The sequence below is a fragment of the Phyllopteryx taeniolatus genome, chromosome 1, assembly GCF_024500385.1.
Source record: "Phyllopteryx taeniolatus isolate TA_2022b chromosome 1, UOR_Ptae_1.2, whole genome shotgun sequence".
Taxonomy (NCBI): Eukaryota; Metazoa; Chordata; class Actinopteri; order Syngnathiformes; family Syngnathidae; genus Phyllopteryx; species Phyllopteryx taeniolatus.
In genome coordinates, this window is record NC_084502.1 from 32,189,593 (window position 1) to 32,205,457 (window position 15,865).

The 15,865-nt window shown below is 41.4% G+C and overlaps 1 protein-coding gene across 7 annotated transcripts in view; it reads right to left on the bottom strand.

The window, feature by feature from the left end:
- plxna2 (plexin A2) overlaps window positions 1–15,865 on the bottom strand; it is a 250,244-nt gene that overhangs the window by 8,393 nt on the left and 225,986 nt on the right. For all 7 annotated transcript variants that reach the window (XM_061789534.1, XM_061789577.1, XM_061789552.1 and 4 more), the window contains 5 exons: window positions 10,676–10,742; window positions 9,299–9,445; window positions 5,762–5,921; window positions 5,406–5,509; window positions 914–1,013 (listed from right to left, as the gene is read on the bottom strand). In XM_061789534.1, the coding sequence (XP_061645518.1) occupies window positions 914–1,013; window positions 5,406–5,509; window positions 5,762–5,921; window positions 9,299–9,445; window positions 10,676–10,742 (578 nt within the window). The remainder of the gene's footprint in view (window positions 1–913; window positions 1,014–5,405; window positions 5,510–5,761; window positions 5,922–9,298; window positions 9,446–10,675; window positions 10,743–15,865) is intronic.

Genomic DNA, 15,865 nt, shown 5'->3' on the forward strand with positions numbered 1-15,865 from the left:
GAGTCTCCCGGCACTGGGATCCCCGGAGATTTGGGATCTGAGCATCGCAGAGAGGATCTCAGTGAGGATCGCTCTCACCTAGCTTCAAAGGCCCAGAAGAGCTACAAAGCCCTTTTTTCCTGCCAATACAGCCACACAAAGTGTGGAAATATGACCAGGCCACATCTCGCCCCCAAAGGGACCTGGCCTAAAATGATGCGAAGGGTGGATAGCGATTTTAAATCTTAATCCAGCTTCTTATTTTAACACCTCTTCCTTTTCTGGATCTCCTCCATCTTCTCAAGGACAATGAGCTGGCTCAAACCTCTCTTGGTATTGTGGCAGCCTCACACCTGGATGGTGTGATTTTTGGGACAGAGTTTTGACAAATGAAAGCGGGGGATATTGGTACCTAAATTGCGTCAAGCGCTGTGTGTCAAATGTAAATAGTTACAAATCCATCAACGAGTTTCGAGCTGTAGCTTTGTAGGCTCCTGATGGATGAGGGTGCACATCCAACAACAACAACAAAAATAAATGGAAGTACCTTTAGTGCATTTTGTCCATTCAACCTCAGTAGCTGATTATCGAACATTTTAAGGTGCGACAATTCGGCCTCTAACATCACGCAAAACATCCACCTTCATGCATGCAATCACACGGGACGTCAACATCCCATGACACCATAATCACAATTTGGAAAGTGTGCACTGACTGTCTTGAATGTGCTATGCAGTTAAAAACATGTTTGAATTGGTCATTTAGTCAGGCAATGTTGACAGCAAACGGGAGACAAAAACACATATACACATATTTAAGTCAAAATCATCACTTTAAATGATAAAGTGAACAGAACATTTGAAATCACACTTAACATCTAGATACCATCGTCTATTTTGTATATGCACCACGGCATTCCGGTCTAGTGACTCACCGTATCTGCTGATGGATGAGCGCGATATGCTGGCTGAAGGCGGGATGTTGTATGATGATGTCTGTTTGGGCACCAAAGCCACCACACAACGGTCTGACACCTGTGAGGGCAAACACAAACGTCATCACATACATGAATGCAAGCCCCCTCATGCGGCCTAAAGTTGCATATCTGTATTAAATTAAATTAACATTTGCAGTTTTTCTTCAGTGTCAAGGACCTAGTGGCTTAGACTGTAAGAAGAGCCCATCATTTAATAATACCCTCTGATGTCTTCATGTATTACTAATTCTCTATAAAAGTAAAAAAGACATTACATAAGGCCTGCGTGAATAATCCAAACATATTCCCCCCTGTCATGTCTGTTCATTACTCTTGAGCAGTTTGTGGTATGTTGGTTGTACTTGACATGTCTGTGGCAACAGAGAAGTGAAGTAAGCTTTGGAACTGCAAGAAAAGAGCGCTCTGGGAGAAGAACACTGAGGAAGCTGGTATCTTGTGTTCATTTTGCATTCCTACAGAAAAGTATAATAACATCAGTAGATGGAGGAGTTGTGTCAAGAAGAAGTCCATCCATCCATTTTCTATAGCGCTCATCCTTATTAGGGTCGTGAGTTGGAGTCGCTCCCAGCTGACTTTGTACGAGAGCCGGGATACACCCTGGATTGGTCTCCAGTCAGTCACAGGCAACAACATCTAAATGAGCATTGAAGCATTCACATCAAGGGAGAATTTAGAGCCTTCAAGTAGCCCAACATGCATGTTCTTGACATGTGGGACAGATACACAGAGAAAAAAACCTTTCGACTGTGCGGCAAATGTGCCAACCACCGTGCTGTCAACAAGACGACGTCCGAACTCAAAAGCTGAATTAAAAAATCTGATAACACAACATGGCCGAGGAAGGCAGGGTCAATTTATGTTTCTTGACAGCTAGCAATTTACAATCACATTTGAGAGACTACTGTCGAAGTGATTTGGAATGATATTCAACATAAGATGGACCAGTCCATGCTACTGTTGAGTGAGTCTGAAGGTTGTAGTGCTAATGTCAACGCAATAACTCCGCTTCATGTCCACGCTTCTGGGAAGACTTTCTATGAGATATTTTCAGTGTGTCTGTAGATAATGCCCTATTCCTCAATGCCCTATGAGGCAATATCCTATTCCGATCTATTGGCTTCGCATCTAGTTTCAACGGATCCATATCTGATATTACCTGATTTATAAAACATCTGAAATATGCGCACATTCCCAAAAAGCAGGTAAACAACTACAAATATTGAAGACTCTGTTGGTGTGTTCTTTGCGCAGCCGTGTGTGTGTGTGTGTGTATACGCCATCGATCATTGCAATTTACTAGCTCGCAATGACAAGGTAAACCTGATTTGCTTCCACTGCAGTCACATTGGAGTTCCGATGTGATTTTTAACCATTTGATCAAGAACCAATTCGGATCGTTTTTTTTGCAATGCCATACGTTTTTCTTCAAACGTGGCCACTTGGGAGAAAGGAATTTGGAATTGGATCATTTGACCCTTATAGTGAAAGAAAACTCATCCAAACCAATCTTGGGTGCAAGTGTTGGCTTCTATTGGCCACATTGGAGAAACTGATGAACCTGTGGATAGACTCGCCTTGACCTTTTAATCTCTATGATCGCAACTCCTCCTTATTTGCCTCTCAAACCTCTTCCGTTCGCCTCCTTTCAGCCTGTGCTCTAATAAACCAACAGATGCATGGACCTCCCGTGCTATTATTCCTGTGACGAGTTCCTTACGAGAGGTGTGAAATAGCTTCTGTCTCAGCGTCCGCCTAGTACGCTTCCCTTACACAGAGGCAGCGGCAGAGATTGGTCCTTGTGATAAGAGGAAATGAGGGAAGGTGTGCACATTCGCCCTTACAGGGATAATCCAGTGTGGGTGCGATAGTGGGCAGGTGTGGTAGGAGGCTTACGATAACACCTTCCATTAGACTGACTTGATAGCGCAGAGATTTTGATATTTATCTTTCGTTCCCGAAGCAACCCCTCAACCCCGGACCTAACCTAACCTCCTTGGAGTTTCCCCTTTGGTGGACCCCTACCCTCAGATCCTGATGCTAATCCCCCCCAGTCAACATGTGACCTTTCACTTTGAATGTGAGAAGGAATGGGAATGACAAATTAATCATTTAGAATTTTGGTGATCATGTGGAATTTGATCAATTTAATTTTCATATTAAAAAGGTAATCTCATCTCGTCTCATCTTCACACCTATTTCCATGCTGAACCTGTTGTGGTAAATGGCAATATTGTCTAAAACACAGGTTTCAAACTCAAAGCCCAGGGGCCAGATCTGGCCCACCACAAAATTTTATGTGGGCCGCGAAAGCAAATCATGTGCATTAACTTCTATGATTCTTGCTCAAATCTGTCACAAAATTTCTGATAGTTATACGTAATAAATAATGAAAATATATTGCAAAGAAAATTTCCGTTTTATAGTATCTTGGTCAATAGTTGAACAAACTATTATCTTTGACTTCTGATTTCAAAACTGTTATCCATTAATTTGTTTGACACCCTTGGTCTAAAACACCGATAAATGTAGTTGCAGATAATTGATCTTTTACATACACAATGAGTGTTGCCACCGTTGTGTGACATCGTCATCATTTCTTCTTCTTGGTGAAGTCGAGGTACTTCAATGTGTGGCGAGTTTGCGTGTCGGGGGCGAAGATTAGAGAAATTTTAGGCTACCCCTGCGCCTGGCTGGCCACAACACCAGGATGTACCCCAAAGTCAGCTGATGAGCTGGACCCTATACTCCATCTCATCCCCAATCCAAATGAAGACAAGCACTGTAGATAATGAATGGATTTAATTTTAGGCTGTTAAATCTGTATTACCAAGCAGTGAAAATGGTAAATCACCAAAAAGAAAATGTTTTGGTGCTTAAAAAGTTTATGCTTTATGCTAAAAAAAAGGAATATTAAGGAAAATTAGAAAATACTGGCTTTATAGAGCACTATTCTAGATTTTCAAACGCACTTATAATTATTTGTTACACTTGGTTTCTGTATTTCAAAGTCAAGATAACTCAGATCCTCAGGCATCAGCTTTTCAGCTTTCCTCATCCACATTTTTTTCTTTAAACAAGGCACTTGATGTTTAATTGATAAGAGATTTGTTGGAAGATAACATTTTCTCAGAACAATGATTTCATTTCAAATCTTGTAACTCCACAACTGTTTGTCCATGAGCATGTGAGATGTTCAATACACTTCTCTAAGATTGTGAGCTCAATGCAAATATATGCATTTATGCTTCCAACGTGGGTGTGCAGCAGCTGGGAAGGTGTGCAAAGCCAGGTTATGTAAACCAATAGCCAGGGGGGAAGGAAGGAGGTAGGGGGGCATCTCAGGATGGTGTGATATGAATTTTAATACCCCAGTCTGGGGAGAAGGAGAGCATTAGCAAAACCTCAAAGTGGTACTTCACTCTGTGTCCCCAAGTTCCCTTTAAAATATTTCTTCTTTTTTTTTTTTAAAAAGCAATTTCATTATGCTTCTTCATTATGCTTCTTGCTAAAGTCAGTTGAGCTGTCGCAATGAAGCAACAATACAAACGCATACGAAACAGCACATGAACGGTCCTTTAGAACCAATGGAGCAAACGCATAAATAAAAGGAGAGCACAACACAGGGGCTATTATGCTGTGGAAACAATACAGCTGCAGGGCTTCATCACGGATTAAAGCTCTGCAGGGAGCCATCCAAAGGGAGCAGGAAGAACGCACATTCAACACTGCTGGTTTTAATGTGAACCCACCACACACAAATGGACACTAGACATTTCTCATATGGCTGTGTAATAATTATACCTACTGCTCCACATCGTGGTCAGTTTGCACACAATTCAATAAGAGCTCTTGAGGACAACTTGATCTTACTTGATAGATATCATTGTAATCTTAAATTATATACCAGGATGTTGTGTGCCTCTTCTCATTTCAAGTCAAAGAATGCAAAAAAATGTATGACACCAAAATAAATCATCACTACGGACAGTGCATACGGCTGTATATTGGCAATTTAATAATAATTCAAAAATATTTTTTTCTTGACTTTGTCAAGATGCTCCACATCCCTCTGGCACCCCTTACCTCACAATTTGAAAAGTGCTGCTCTATGCTATTATGTGTTTAGAATATTAATAATAAAGGCAATAAATTAATATGTTGGTGAACATGTTGACATCCAAATGTTCACTTAGAATCAGCTAAGCCACTTCCTTCCATGCATGTGAAACGGCACTGAATAAATGTATGTATGTATGTATGGACACGTGTGACTCAATGTCCTTTTAAAACACAAAAAGGACGTTTTAGTTGAATGACCATTGGACGGCTGCGGGTTCAGCATGAGAAAGTGTCACGTCACGAGATGTCTTGTGCCGAGTTGCTCGATGCTGAGACCTCCAGGTGCCCTGTGAGCTAACATTGCACTGACCTGGTAGTGCAAGAGCGTGTTCAGTCGCTTCCAGTCGCTTTCTATCTTGGTGGTGATGTCTTCGTCCTGCAGCACCACGCGAGCCATCCGTCCTTGGCGCCACTCTAATGACACAACAAATGCACAATATCAAGTCAACTTCTTCAGATATATGTATATTTCTATGTTGCACACCACAGAGAGAACCAGTTCATACCACATGCAGGTATACAAGGAGAGATGTCAGAGTAAAGGGGCGCATAAACAGTGCTGCATCTCTTGACCTGCGCTTTGTGGGAGCCGCTAATATGTGTATGCAAAGGACTGCATGGCTTGCAGTTGCCCGCAATATGGTCCGGATCGTGCGGGAATCATACCGAGGTCCATGTCAACTGCTCGCGGCCGCTGAGAGTAGGGCATGTTCTTGTAGACAGCATCCAGGATCTTCTCCTTCACTTGGGTGATGGTGTCACAGTTTAGAACTTTGACCGGAATCTCTGGACTGTTCTCGTTGTCTGGGTTCACACAGTTTAGGATCTGGATCAGGGCAGAGAGGAGGCAAAAAGGAGGAAGTGTGGGATTAGACCTAAGGTATAAAGTTCAGACTGTAAACTCACTTCACGTTTTTAAATGTATTTCCAACTAACAACCTATAACAGTCTCCAGTATAAACAGTTTGGCTTGCAATAAAGCTTTGTAATTATTCACATTTTAATGTGTAGAGTTTGCATGTTCTCCCTGTGCCTGTGTGAGTTTTCTCCGGGCACTCCGGTTTCCTCCCACATCCCCAAAACATGCATGGTAGGTTAATTGACAATTCTAAATTGCCCGTAGGTGTGAATGTGAGTGCAAATGGTTGTTTGTTTCGATGTGCCCTGCGATTGGCTGGCAACCAGTTCAGGGTGTACCCCGCCTCCTGCCCGATGATAGCTGGGATAGGCTCCAGCACGCCCGCGACCTTAGTGAGGAGAAGCGGCTCAGAAAATGGACGGATGGATGGATAAACAGATTAGTTCAGGGGTGTCAAACTCAAATTCACGGTGGGCCAAAATTAAATTTTGGGACAACTCAATATTTAATGAAAAATCACTGCAATGTGCATGTTTTCCTCCTCTCCAGAAATGTAGTGTTAAAGTTTATCATATGACAACAAACTTCAATTTTGCTTAAACACTGAATTTCCAATATAAAAAACTTGAATTTTATAAACACGAGAAATCAAATTTGCGATAAAAGACATCAGTGGTATTTTGTTGTTGTTTTGTATTTAAATAGATAACATGAATTCTTCTGTCTCTCCATCTCCAACTACCTTTCTTTTATATGTAAATCTTTTTTTCAAAGGCCAACAACAAAACAATCCCCAAAAAAATTATTATAACTTCAAACTAATAACACTCCCTGCCTAGAAGTTGATAAAGGGAATTAAGAAAAACAATTCAATTATGGCGGCACGGTGGGCGACTGGTTAGAGCGTCAGCCTCACAGTTCTGAGGACCCGGGTTCAATCCCCGGCCCCGCCTGTGTGGAGTTTGCATGTTCTCCCCGTGCCTGCGTGGGTTTTCTCCGGGCACTCCGGTTTCCTCCCACATCCCAAAAACATGCATTAATTGGAGACTCTAAATTGCCCGTAGGCATGACTGTGAGTGCGAATGGTTGTTTGTTTCGATGTGCCCTGCGATTGCCTGGCAACCAGTTCAGAGTGTACCCCGCCTCCTGCCCGATGACAGCTGGGATAGGCTCCAGCACGCCCGCGACCCTAGTGAGGAGAAGCGGCTCAGAAAATGGATGGATGGATGAATTCAATTATGTTATATTCTTTGTTACAGCCACGTTGCTCCTCACACGACAAACAGGTCTGTCTTTTACTTTAGTGAACAGACAATCTGCCTCCCACCTGTCTTGGACGTTAACAGTTTTCCATCTTTCATTTGGCCATTTTTGGGAAGGGGAAGTGTAAATTTGCCCGAGGAGACTGGTAGCATAGTTGCTAACGACTGCAACAGAAAGAGAAGGGGCGATCGCCGGTCTAGACTAATGGGCCAACACATTAGCAAAGCATTCTGGGATTTGTAATATTCATTAAATGTGTTATTTTCTTCCGTAATTAATCAAAATTAGTGTGTTTAAGTTCTGGCCCTACTTTACCTATATAGTTAGCAACAGATAGATAACGACATCCTGACAATGTTTTCTTGTTTTTTCATTTTCCATTATGTGATGTGGGTGTGTGCGTGTGTCTCACACACACACACACACACACACACACACAAATCTGAGGTCAGCAACAAAAGACTATGTTCTACCATAGAGGTTCCACAGTAGTTTGTGTTGTTCACACTAACTACAAAAAAAAGACTTATTTCTGCTATTTACTGCTGTGTGAGTGCAGCTTAAGAGGCTGCGAGGTGTCCAGCTTGGGGCTTTGTTCTTATTAGCCTCTCCTCAAGAGCATGGCGACGGCCTGGAGAAACCATTTCCGCTCCTGCCAGTGTACTGAAATCTAATTTCACACCTTCGGCGAAACACCAATTTCCAGCTCTGCCAGGGCATTAGCACATAATGAGGCAAATTTCCAGTCGGAGCAATCAGAGCGTTGCCATTTCGTATGCTGCTTCTGGCCGTGATTTGTTCGAGTGTGTGTGCAGTCTAATCTCCTCAGCAAGGCCTGATGTTGGGCCAAAAGGGAGCCTATGGGATGATTAGTTGATTTTCCTCTCACGAGGGAGGAAATAGCATACCTCAATCTTTAAAACAGCTCGCAGTGAGAAACTGCATTTGTTACATATGTGGCACATTATTAAGGACTGCAAGAATAATCAAAAGTGACATGTCAACTGAGGGCGATGATGAGGTAATCACCAAAATAAACCATACAAATGAGATTTAAAAGAGCCGCAAGGAATCTCGTAACAGAGATGCCATCAGATGGACCTGATCATTCACCTTTCACCTTTGTTCACTGATTAATGATCAGGTTATGAGGTCAATCTCATGCCAAAACACTGTCCTTGTTTGGACCATCAGACCCCGAAGCATTATGGGATTGCTATATTGACAAGCTGAACTCAACTATTTACACATTCAGATTTTATTTCCATTGAGACATTCAATAACTACATAACATTCTCATTTAACACACATGCAAGTGTTTATATGACATAGTTAGTTTGTTGTGCTGTATTCATTTTTATGGCATCATCAGCGATCGGTTTTCTTTCAGTTAGGAACAAATAGTGTAGTACAATTGGAAAAGAGGAGCTATTCATTATTCGGTTCCAACATTTATTGGACTCAAACTATTAGAATGTTAGACGTTCAAGACTAAAAAGTATTTATCCACATGTATGTGCACCTTTAAAAATGTGCATTTTCTTAGCTCCGGGGTCCAAAACAAAGAAAAAAAAATCAGCTGATTTGGTTGTGCATACTGAGGCCTCCACTACTGTATGTTTAAAGTTAGCGCTTGTCTCATGAATAGGAGAGAACATAATTGAATATATTTATTTCTCAATTGTGTGTCTTTTGTAGAAATAATATATACATAATGTCACAAATTTTAAAATGACATGAGCCAAAAAGCTCAGTTTTCCCCAGATACAAACACAAAAGATGGAGTTTTGCAAAGTCCTCAGTCGGTTCAGATGTTTCCAAATCTCGGTTTTTAAGGAAAAAAGCCTCTGTTTACAAGTGGACGAAAGTCCAAAAAGGATTGAAAAATGTATTTTGGAAAATATCTATGTTGACCAGTTCAGGGTGTACCCCGCCTCTCGCCCGAAGATAGCTGGGATAGGCTCCAGCACGCCCGCGACCCTAGTGAAGATAAGCGGTAAAGAAAATGGATGGATGGATCTGTCTATGTGTGGACATGGTTTACAGAGGCATAAAGAAGCACAAGACTTATTTTGACCTACCAGCGTTTTGTACTCGATCTGCTGGCGGATCAGCTTGTCCTCGCTCAGAGAGTAGCGGGCCTCTCCGGTGATGGCGTCGATGGGCCCTTTCTCCATCTGCTGCTTGATGGCGCAGTAGAGCATGAACAGAGGTTCGCCGGCGCACTCCTGTCAAGGCACATAAAGGGGGTGCATGAAAGTTAGCAGGGTTCATACACTTTAAAGACCCTGGAAAATAAATTCAGAGAGTTGTTTTTAAGTATATTATACATGTTTGGTGGAACAGTGGACGACTGGTTAGTACATCTGCTTCACAGTTCTGAGGACCCCGGTTAAAATCCGACCTCCCCTGTGTGGCGTTTGCATGTTCTTCCCGTGTCTGCGTGGGTTTTTCTCTGGGTACTCCGGTTTACTCCAACATTCCAAAAACATGCATGGTAGGTTAATTGAAGACTCTAAATTGTCTGTAGATGTGAATGTGAATTGTTGTTTGTCTATATGTGCCCTGTGATTGGTCTACCCCGCCTCTTGCCCGAAGATGCCCGCAACCCCAGCGAGGATAACTGGTATGGAAAATGGATGGATGGATTTACATGTTTGAAGATCATTGATGAAAACGTGCCAACATTGAGAAATATGTAGTTCTAAATTGTGGAGTTATAGCTTTAAACTGTTTTTCACCATTTCAGTTTTCCAGATATTTTTGGGCGTAGCTAAAACGGGGCCCAGTGACGTACTTGGCATTTGGCTTATGTCGCTCCTCACCCACTGTATTAGAAAGTTTTTCGCATTAGCGTTTATTGAGCGCAATTGCGACATGCAGTTTGTTAGCTAGCTATGCCTATGCATCTTCCCATCAGATAGTCAGTATAGAGCGCCTTGTTGTCAGCTGTGAGTGCACGTACATCACAAAGACAAAGGCAGAAGGGCACATAAAGTTAAATTAGAGGATTTTAAATACCAATCTTCTCAAATAATAATATATATATATTTTTTTTTAACCAGCATCTTACAGTGAGTGAAATGATTCTTTTACTTAATCACGTAAAAGTATTTTTTCAAAAAAGAACAACATTATTGCAAATGTTGAAGTTGTCAATTTGCACCTCATGAAGAGTGAGTAACATCGCTGGATTTCTCTCAGCCAATCATGAGCAAAAATTTATTTCAGCACTGTAAAAAATTGAGAACATATTTATTAGTTTTAAATGAAAAACTAATTTCCCACTGGTATATCGTTGTACTGTTATGAAATCAAATATTAATAATCCAGAAATGTAGGAAGTCTTTTGCACTCCAAGAATAATCCAAATAGGCACTCATATGTCCTATTACGTCCCCGTTATTCAGTACAGTCTGCAATATGCATGTGTGTGCGGGAGTGCAGTCCTAACTAACCTTCAGGAACCTGTGCAGAAGGAAGGCGAACCAGTTGGTGAGCATCTTCTCCGCAACCGACTCCGTTCTGCCGTGGTAACAAAGGGCATGAAAAGAACAAAACAGAGTTGGTCAGAACTTTTTACAAAAGAAAAGAGATCCATAATTCATCGTAAGGGAGTGGTGGAGCGTCTGGGTGGCTTCCCGTTGTTGCTTGTGAACTTCCTGGAACTTCTGTGGCATTTGTGTCTGCGTATGTGCGCGCATATGCACGGTTGAGCACAGCGAGACATTGCAGTTGTGACAAGTCTCAGCTGTTGAGAGACAAGCGCAGTCAAAGCCAGATAATGTCTGACCACTGCCAAAAAGTACCCTTGTTTCCATGCAACCACCGTGCCCTTCCTCGCGGCCCCCACTGACACCCACCAACATCACCCCGTCCGAGATACGGGGCTGTTTTCATTTGATTGAGCATGAAAACTGTAAAATGGCCTCTTTGACTGGTTCTTTCAGCAGATACTTTGAGTCACACTTATTTTTGCAAATTGAGATAAGGCGGCATGGTGAAAGATGCAGTTAGCACGTCTGCCTCAAAGGCAGGCGGTTCTAGGTTTGAATGTCTGTGTGAAGATTGCGTGTTCTACCTGTGTTTGTGTTGGTTTTCTGCAGATATACCCGTTTCCTCCCACATTTCAAAAACATGCATGTCAAGTTCACTGGAGAGTCTAAAGTACCCAAAGGTGTGGCTGGGACTTGGTACTTAAAATATTTAGCATTTTTAGGCCGATTTTTATTAGGGTAATGCGAGGCACTGTTGAACACATTTACATTGTTTATTTTTTTATTGTCATGGATGAGCAAAATACAGATGAATTATTTTCAATCTATTTTTTATTTAACGTGAAAATATGAAAGTTTTGCAGTTTTTATGTTAGAGGGGACATATTATGGAACAATGTTTTTTTTTTTGATTGCTTGTATACAAATAGCTGGCCCTACAAGTGTGAAATTAAACAACCAGTACAAAAGCAGATCTTGGCTGCCATGTTTGTGAGGACGCGCTTCTTAATTTCAGCTGAATGTGACGTAAACCGCTCCCACACCTAGTTTCTACGCCCACTTTCAAGCAACGGCTGAACTAAGCTGTCTGAAACACTATTCCAAAGCCAAAAGGTAAGCAGAGATGCATTCAGTTTGGTTAAATGCACAGATTTTCATGATTTCATGATTCATGAAGTTGTCGACGTGGTGGAGGTGGGGGATATTTGTGTTTGGCAATGTGTTCGCTGCATGCACCACATACACAGATCCTCACACTAATTAACAAGCGTCATCCGGCAGCGTGGTCAGGAAGTGCTGCCTCCATGTTGGAAAATACAATCCTGTGCTTCACAGTTCACAGGTCCTTTTTTTTTAAGACTTCGAGCTAAAACAGGCAGCCACCCCTAACTCCTCCCCTGGTCCCACCCTCAACATGTCACAGACCAAGACTGTTTGAAATGCATTATATTATGTCTCCTGTAAAATACAACATTGAAATCCAGAGATACTGTTGTGCTCATATCATCACATATCCTGGCAGAATTTGGAAGAAGTGTACCATTCCTCAAAGAAAACATCGGTGATCAGCCAGATCAGATTGATTTCTTTAAAAATGAGATTCAAATTAAACTACAAGAAATTTGAAACTATTAAATAAACCATTACATTAAAGAAAATAATGAGGTTGTCCTCATTCAGACATCAGTCATATGTCTCCCACCCTCAAAGAATTTTATGAAAAAAATATTATACTATATATATATATGATTGTAACATCCATTTATTTCCTCATTGTATTTTGGGTTTAGTTTTTTCTTATGGTGCTCTCATTTACAGTATCCTTCTGGTGGCTGCTTTTTAAATGTATTTTCTTTATTTTTCTTAAAATCCTCAACCAATCTCCTCCACCAAACCACCCACGCTCCCGATGTTCCCCTACTATGGTCCCCCTGCTGACGAGCATGAGACTTTGACGTGTCAGATGTTAATGGAACCCATTAGGTATTTTAATAAGCTCAGCAAGTCCCAAAGACGGAAGTCAAATAAAAGCTTTTGTGCGGGGGCTTTCGCCGACTCCTTAAGACTGTATCTATACTTTTACATGTCGGGGATGGGGGGAACACACTTTGTTCTTCACCTTCTCCTCGTCCTCTTCTTCCCATTAATTGACTTTCATTAACGAACATCCAGATTTCATTATCCAGCACAGCACTTAAGAGTTGTCCCGCACGCTCCTGTCTCTTCTAATAGCAGCTAGGGTGCAGTGAGGATATGGGGAGGGGTGGCGGTGGGGGGTAGGGGGGGTGCATCCCCTCAGTGAAACTAATGAAACAATGCTCTTGCAATGAATTACATTGTACTCCATTGCTCTGCATGGGCGGGAAACCTCATTACAAAAATGCTGAGGAGAAAAAAATAATGTTAAAGGACTCTGGGTGATTGAAGCAATATTCTGTGATTCCATTAAAATAACATTACGCTGGGTATAAATGCAAAATTACTCTGGGTGGAATTTTCTATCACGTAATGTTCTTCAAATGAGGTCATAGCAATAACGGCAAAAAGGATTCTGCTGGGAACAGACTGGAAACTCTTTTGCTAATTGTGAAAACAAAGTAATGCATGTGCAAATTACAGTGCTGACGAACATTTACTGATTTTACTTTGAGCCCGTGCATAAACGATGACGTCACTGCGCATTTACGTCGACACGAAGCATGCGCAGACAGCTTTTCCCGGCTCTATTCCAAATGACGGTTCACAAAATGTACTTCTGATCGGTTTGGCAAAAGGAATATTTCACCCCTGTGAAACCGAATGAAATTTGGATTCGGCCTGTTTATTCTGATTGAGGTTTTTATATGGAGCGTTTTAATTAGGTTTGGGCTTCTAAACCGATTATAAACGGAATAGAAGGCTCCATCTAAACCAGGCTAGTCTTACATCTTTTTCTTTTTTTTTTTCTTTATTTTCTTTCTTTCTTTCTTTTATTCTTTATTCTTTATTTCAGACCCTGGGGGATCCATATCACAGAGAAAAGAAACAAGAAATTAAATTGTAATAATAATAATAATAACAACAACAATGAAAAAAAGTAAATAAAAAACAATAAGGGGGGCTTATTTTTCAGGATTTACGAGGCATTAAAAAAACAACAGTATTATGATATTATAGTAATAGTTTTGGAGAAAATATATCATCTTAAAAATTTTTTATCGTGACAGGCCTAAATACAGCCATTTTTTGTCATGATATGCTATTGAAACCAGGCTAGTGTCAGATGAGCATAGGTTCTGGACAGAGGTGTAGGGATGCAGGAGGTCGATAAATGTGTGCCTGGGGCCATGCCATTGAGGGATTTATATGTCATTAGACAAAGACAAACAAAGCCTAAATACCAAACATGGTAAGCCACATCACGTTTAGCAGACAAAGGAGAAGGATGTTGTTTTATTGCATTTCACCTTTGGCCCAAAAAACTATCCAGAAAGCCACAGCCACCTGATTGAATTTAAAAAAAATTCTGAAATGTGAAAATGCATCTACTGTATCTGCAGTGATGGCTCTATTAAAACTGATAGAAGCATACCTATTCTATTAAAGAGCAGATAGCGCATCAGCAATTAAACACTCACGTATGAGCAAATACTATCAGGAGCTAATCAGCCATGCGAGAGTGTGTGAGCGCAATCTGCAGGAAGGTGTGTTGATGTACAGAGGCAGGCGGCAGTGTGCTGCCAATACTAATGGACGAAAGAAAGGTTTATTGTTTAGCCCAGAAAATGGCTTTTCACACTCAGAGTTGCCAAATGAATTGTTAGTATTTAAAGGACAATTGTCTTCCTTCTATGAATTTACAGTGCATCCCTGGAGGTAAATGTTTTACCTATGGAAAATCCTTATTACTGCTACTATTGAGGTTATGCTTTCCACGCGTATGTTTCTGTCTCTTAGATTGTTGTGAAGATTAGGCAAAAATTACGAAAGGTTGCTGAATTTCTCTTGATATAACTAAAAAAATAAATAATTAAAATTAAGGGGAAAAAATATGCTGTGTACATCTGGATGCAGATCCCCCCCAATTTCTAAAAGTGCAGAATGCAGCATTTTGGACATTGAACAGTGGGACATTGTTGGAAGAGTTCCAAATAAAGGCATTTGTGCGCTCATCGGATGCAAGATTGCAGCTCAGAACGGCTCATATAACGATCCATATCAATACTAAAAACTTAAGTATGAAATTGTCAGGAAATGAATGGTCAGAAATGACCTCCAACGTAAATGAGACTTGCATTACGGTGACATACTTTGAATGTGATCAGCTAAGTGGTGCACATGAAAATGGTAGCTGTCTTAAAAACACTCTTGCCTCTTCATATGGATTTCCCGTGTGACAGCGTTGTTGTGTTTTTTTTTTGTTTCTTTTTAATGCTAAAGGCCTCTTTATGCCACAGCGCTCGCGCGGCCGTCAGCGCCTGCATTGCATCACATGACCGACGTATTGGGCCGTGTGGCCCCTATGCGGCACTTGACGCGCACACGGCAAAAATATTACCTGCGCGTAGAATGCCGTGGAGATCATCTCTCGTGATTGGTCCGTTTTAGTCAAAAGCTGTGATGACGTACTCCGTGTTCCCCTTGGCTTCACATACCACCTACGCCGCCGCCGCCTTCTTGATCGATTTTGTAGTATAATTAAACATATCATCTGGTCATCTAGGTCAATTTGTTCAAGCAGACAATGTTCCACGGTCACAACTGTTGTTGTTTATAAAGAAGTCTTAAGAATGCTCACCTGTGATTGTGGTCGCTTCTTATGAGAAGTGTAACACGTCAGCTGAGTGCTGAGTGCACAACCTCTCTTTCCTACGGCTCTAATGTTTCCTGAGATGCACATTCAACCAACTGCAGCCTGAATGAAGAAGTGGGCTGGGTGACCTGGAGGTGCATCTCACCAATAATCTCTTGACAATCCCATTCACCAATACAAAGCTAGTGGAGTGTGCTGGACCCAAATACTGTATACGCTGGACACATCTTACAAACACATGCACGTGGACAACACAGAGATAAACTAGAAGTACCCTATACACCAGTGTGAAGAACACAGTTGTCTTTGAGGATTTGCTGTTGGAAATACAGTACAAGTTAATGGTAAAAAAATACAGT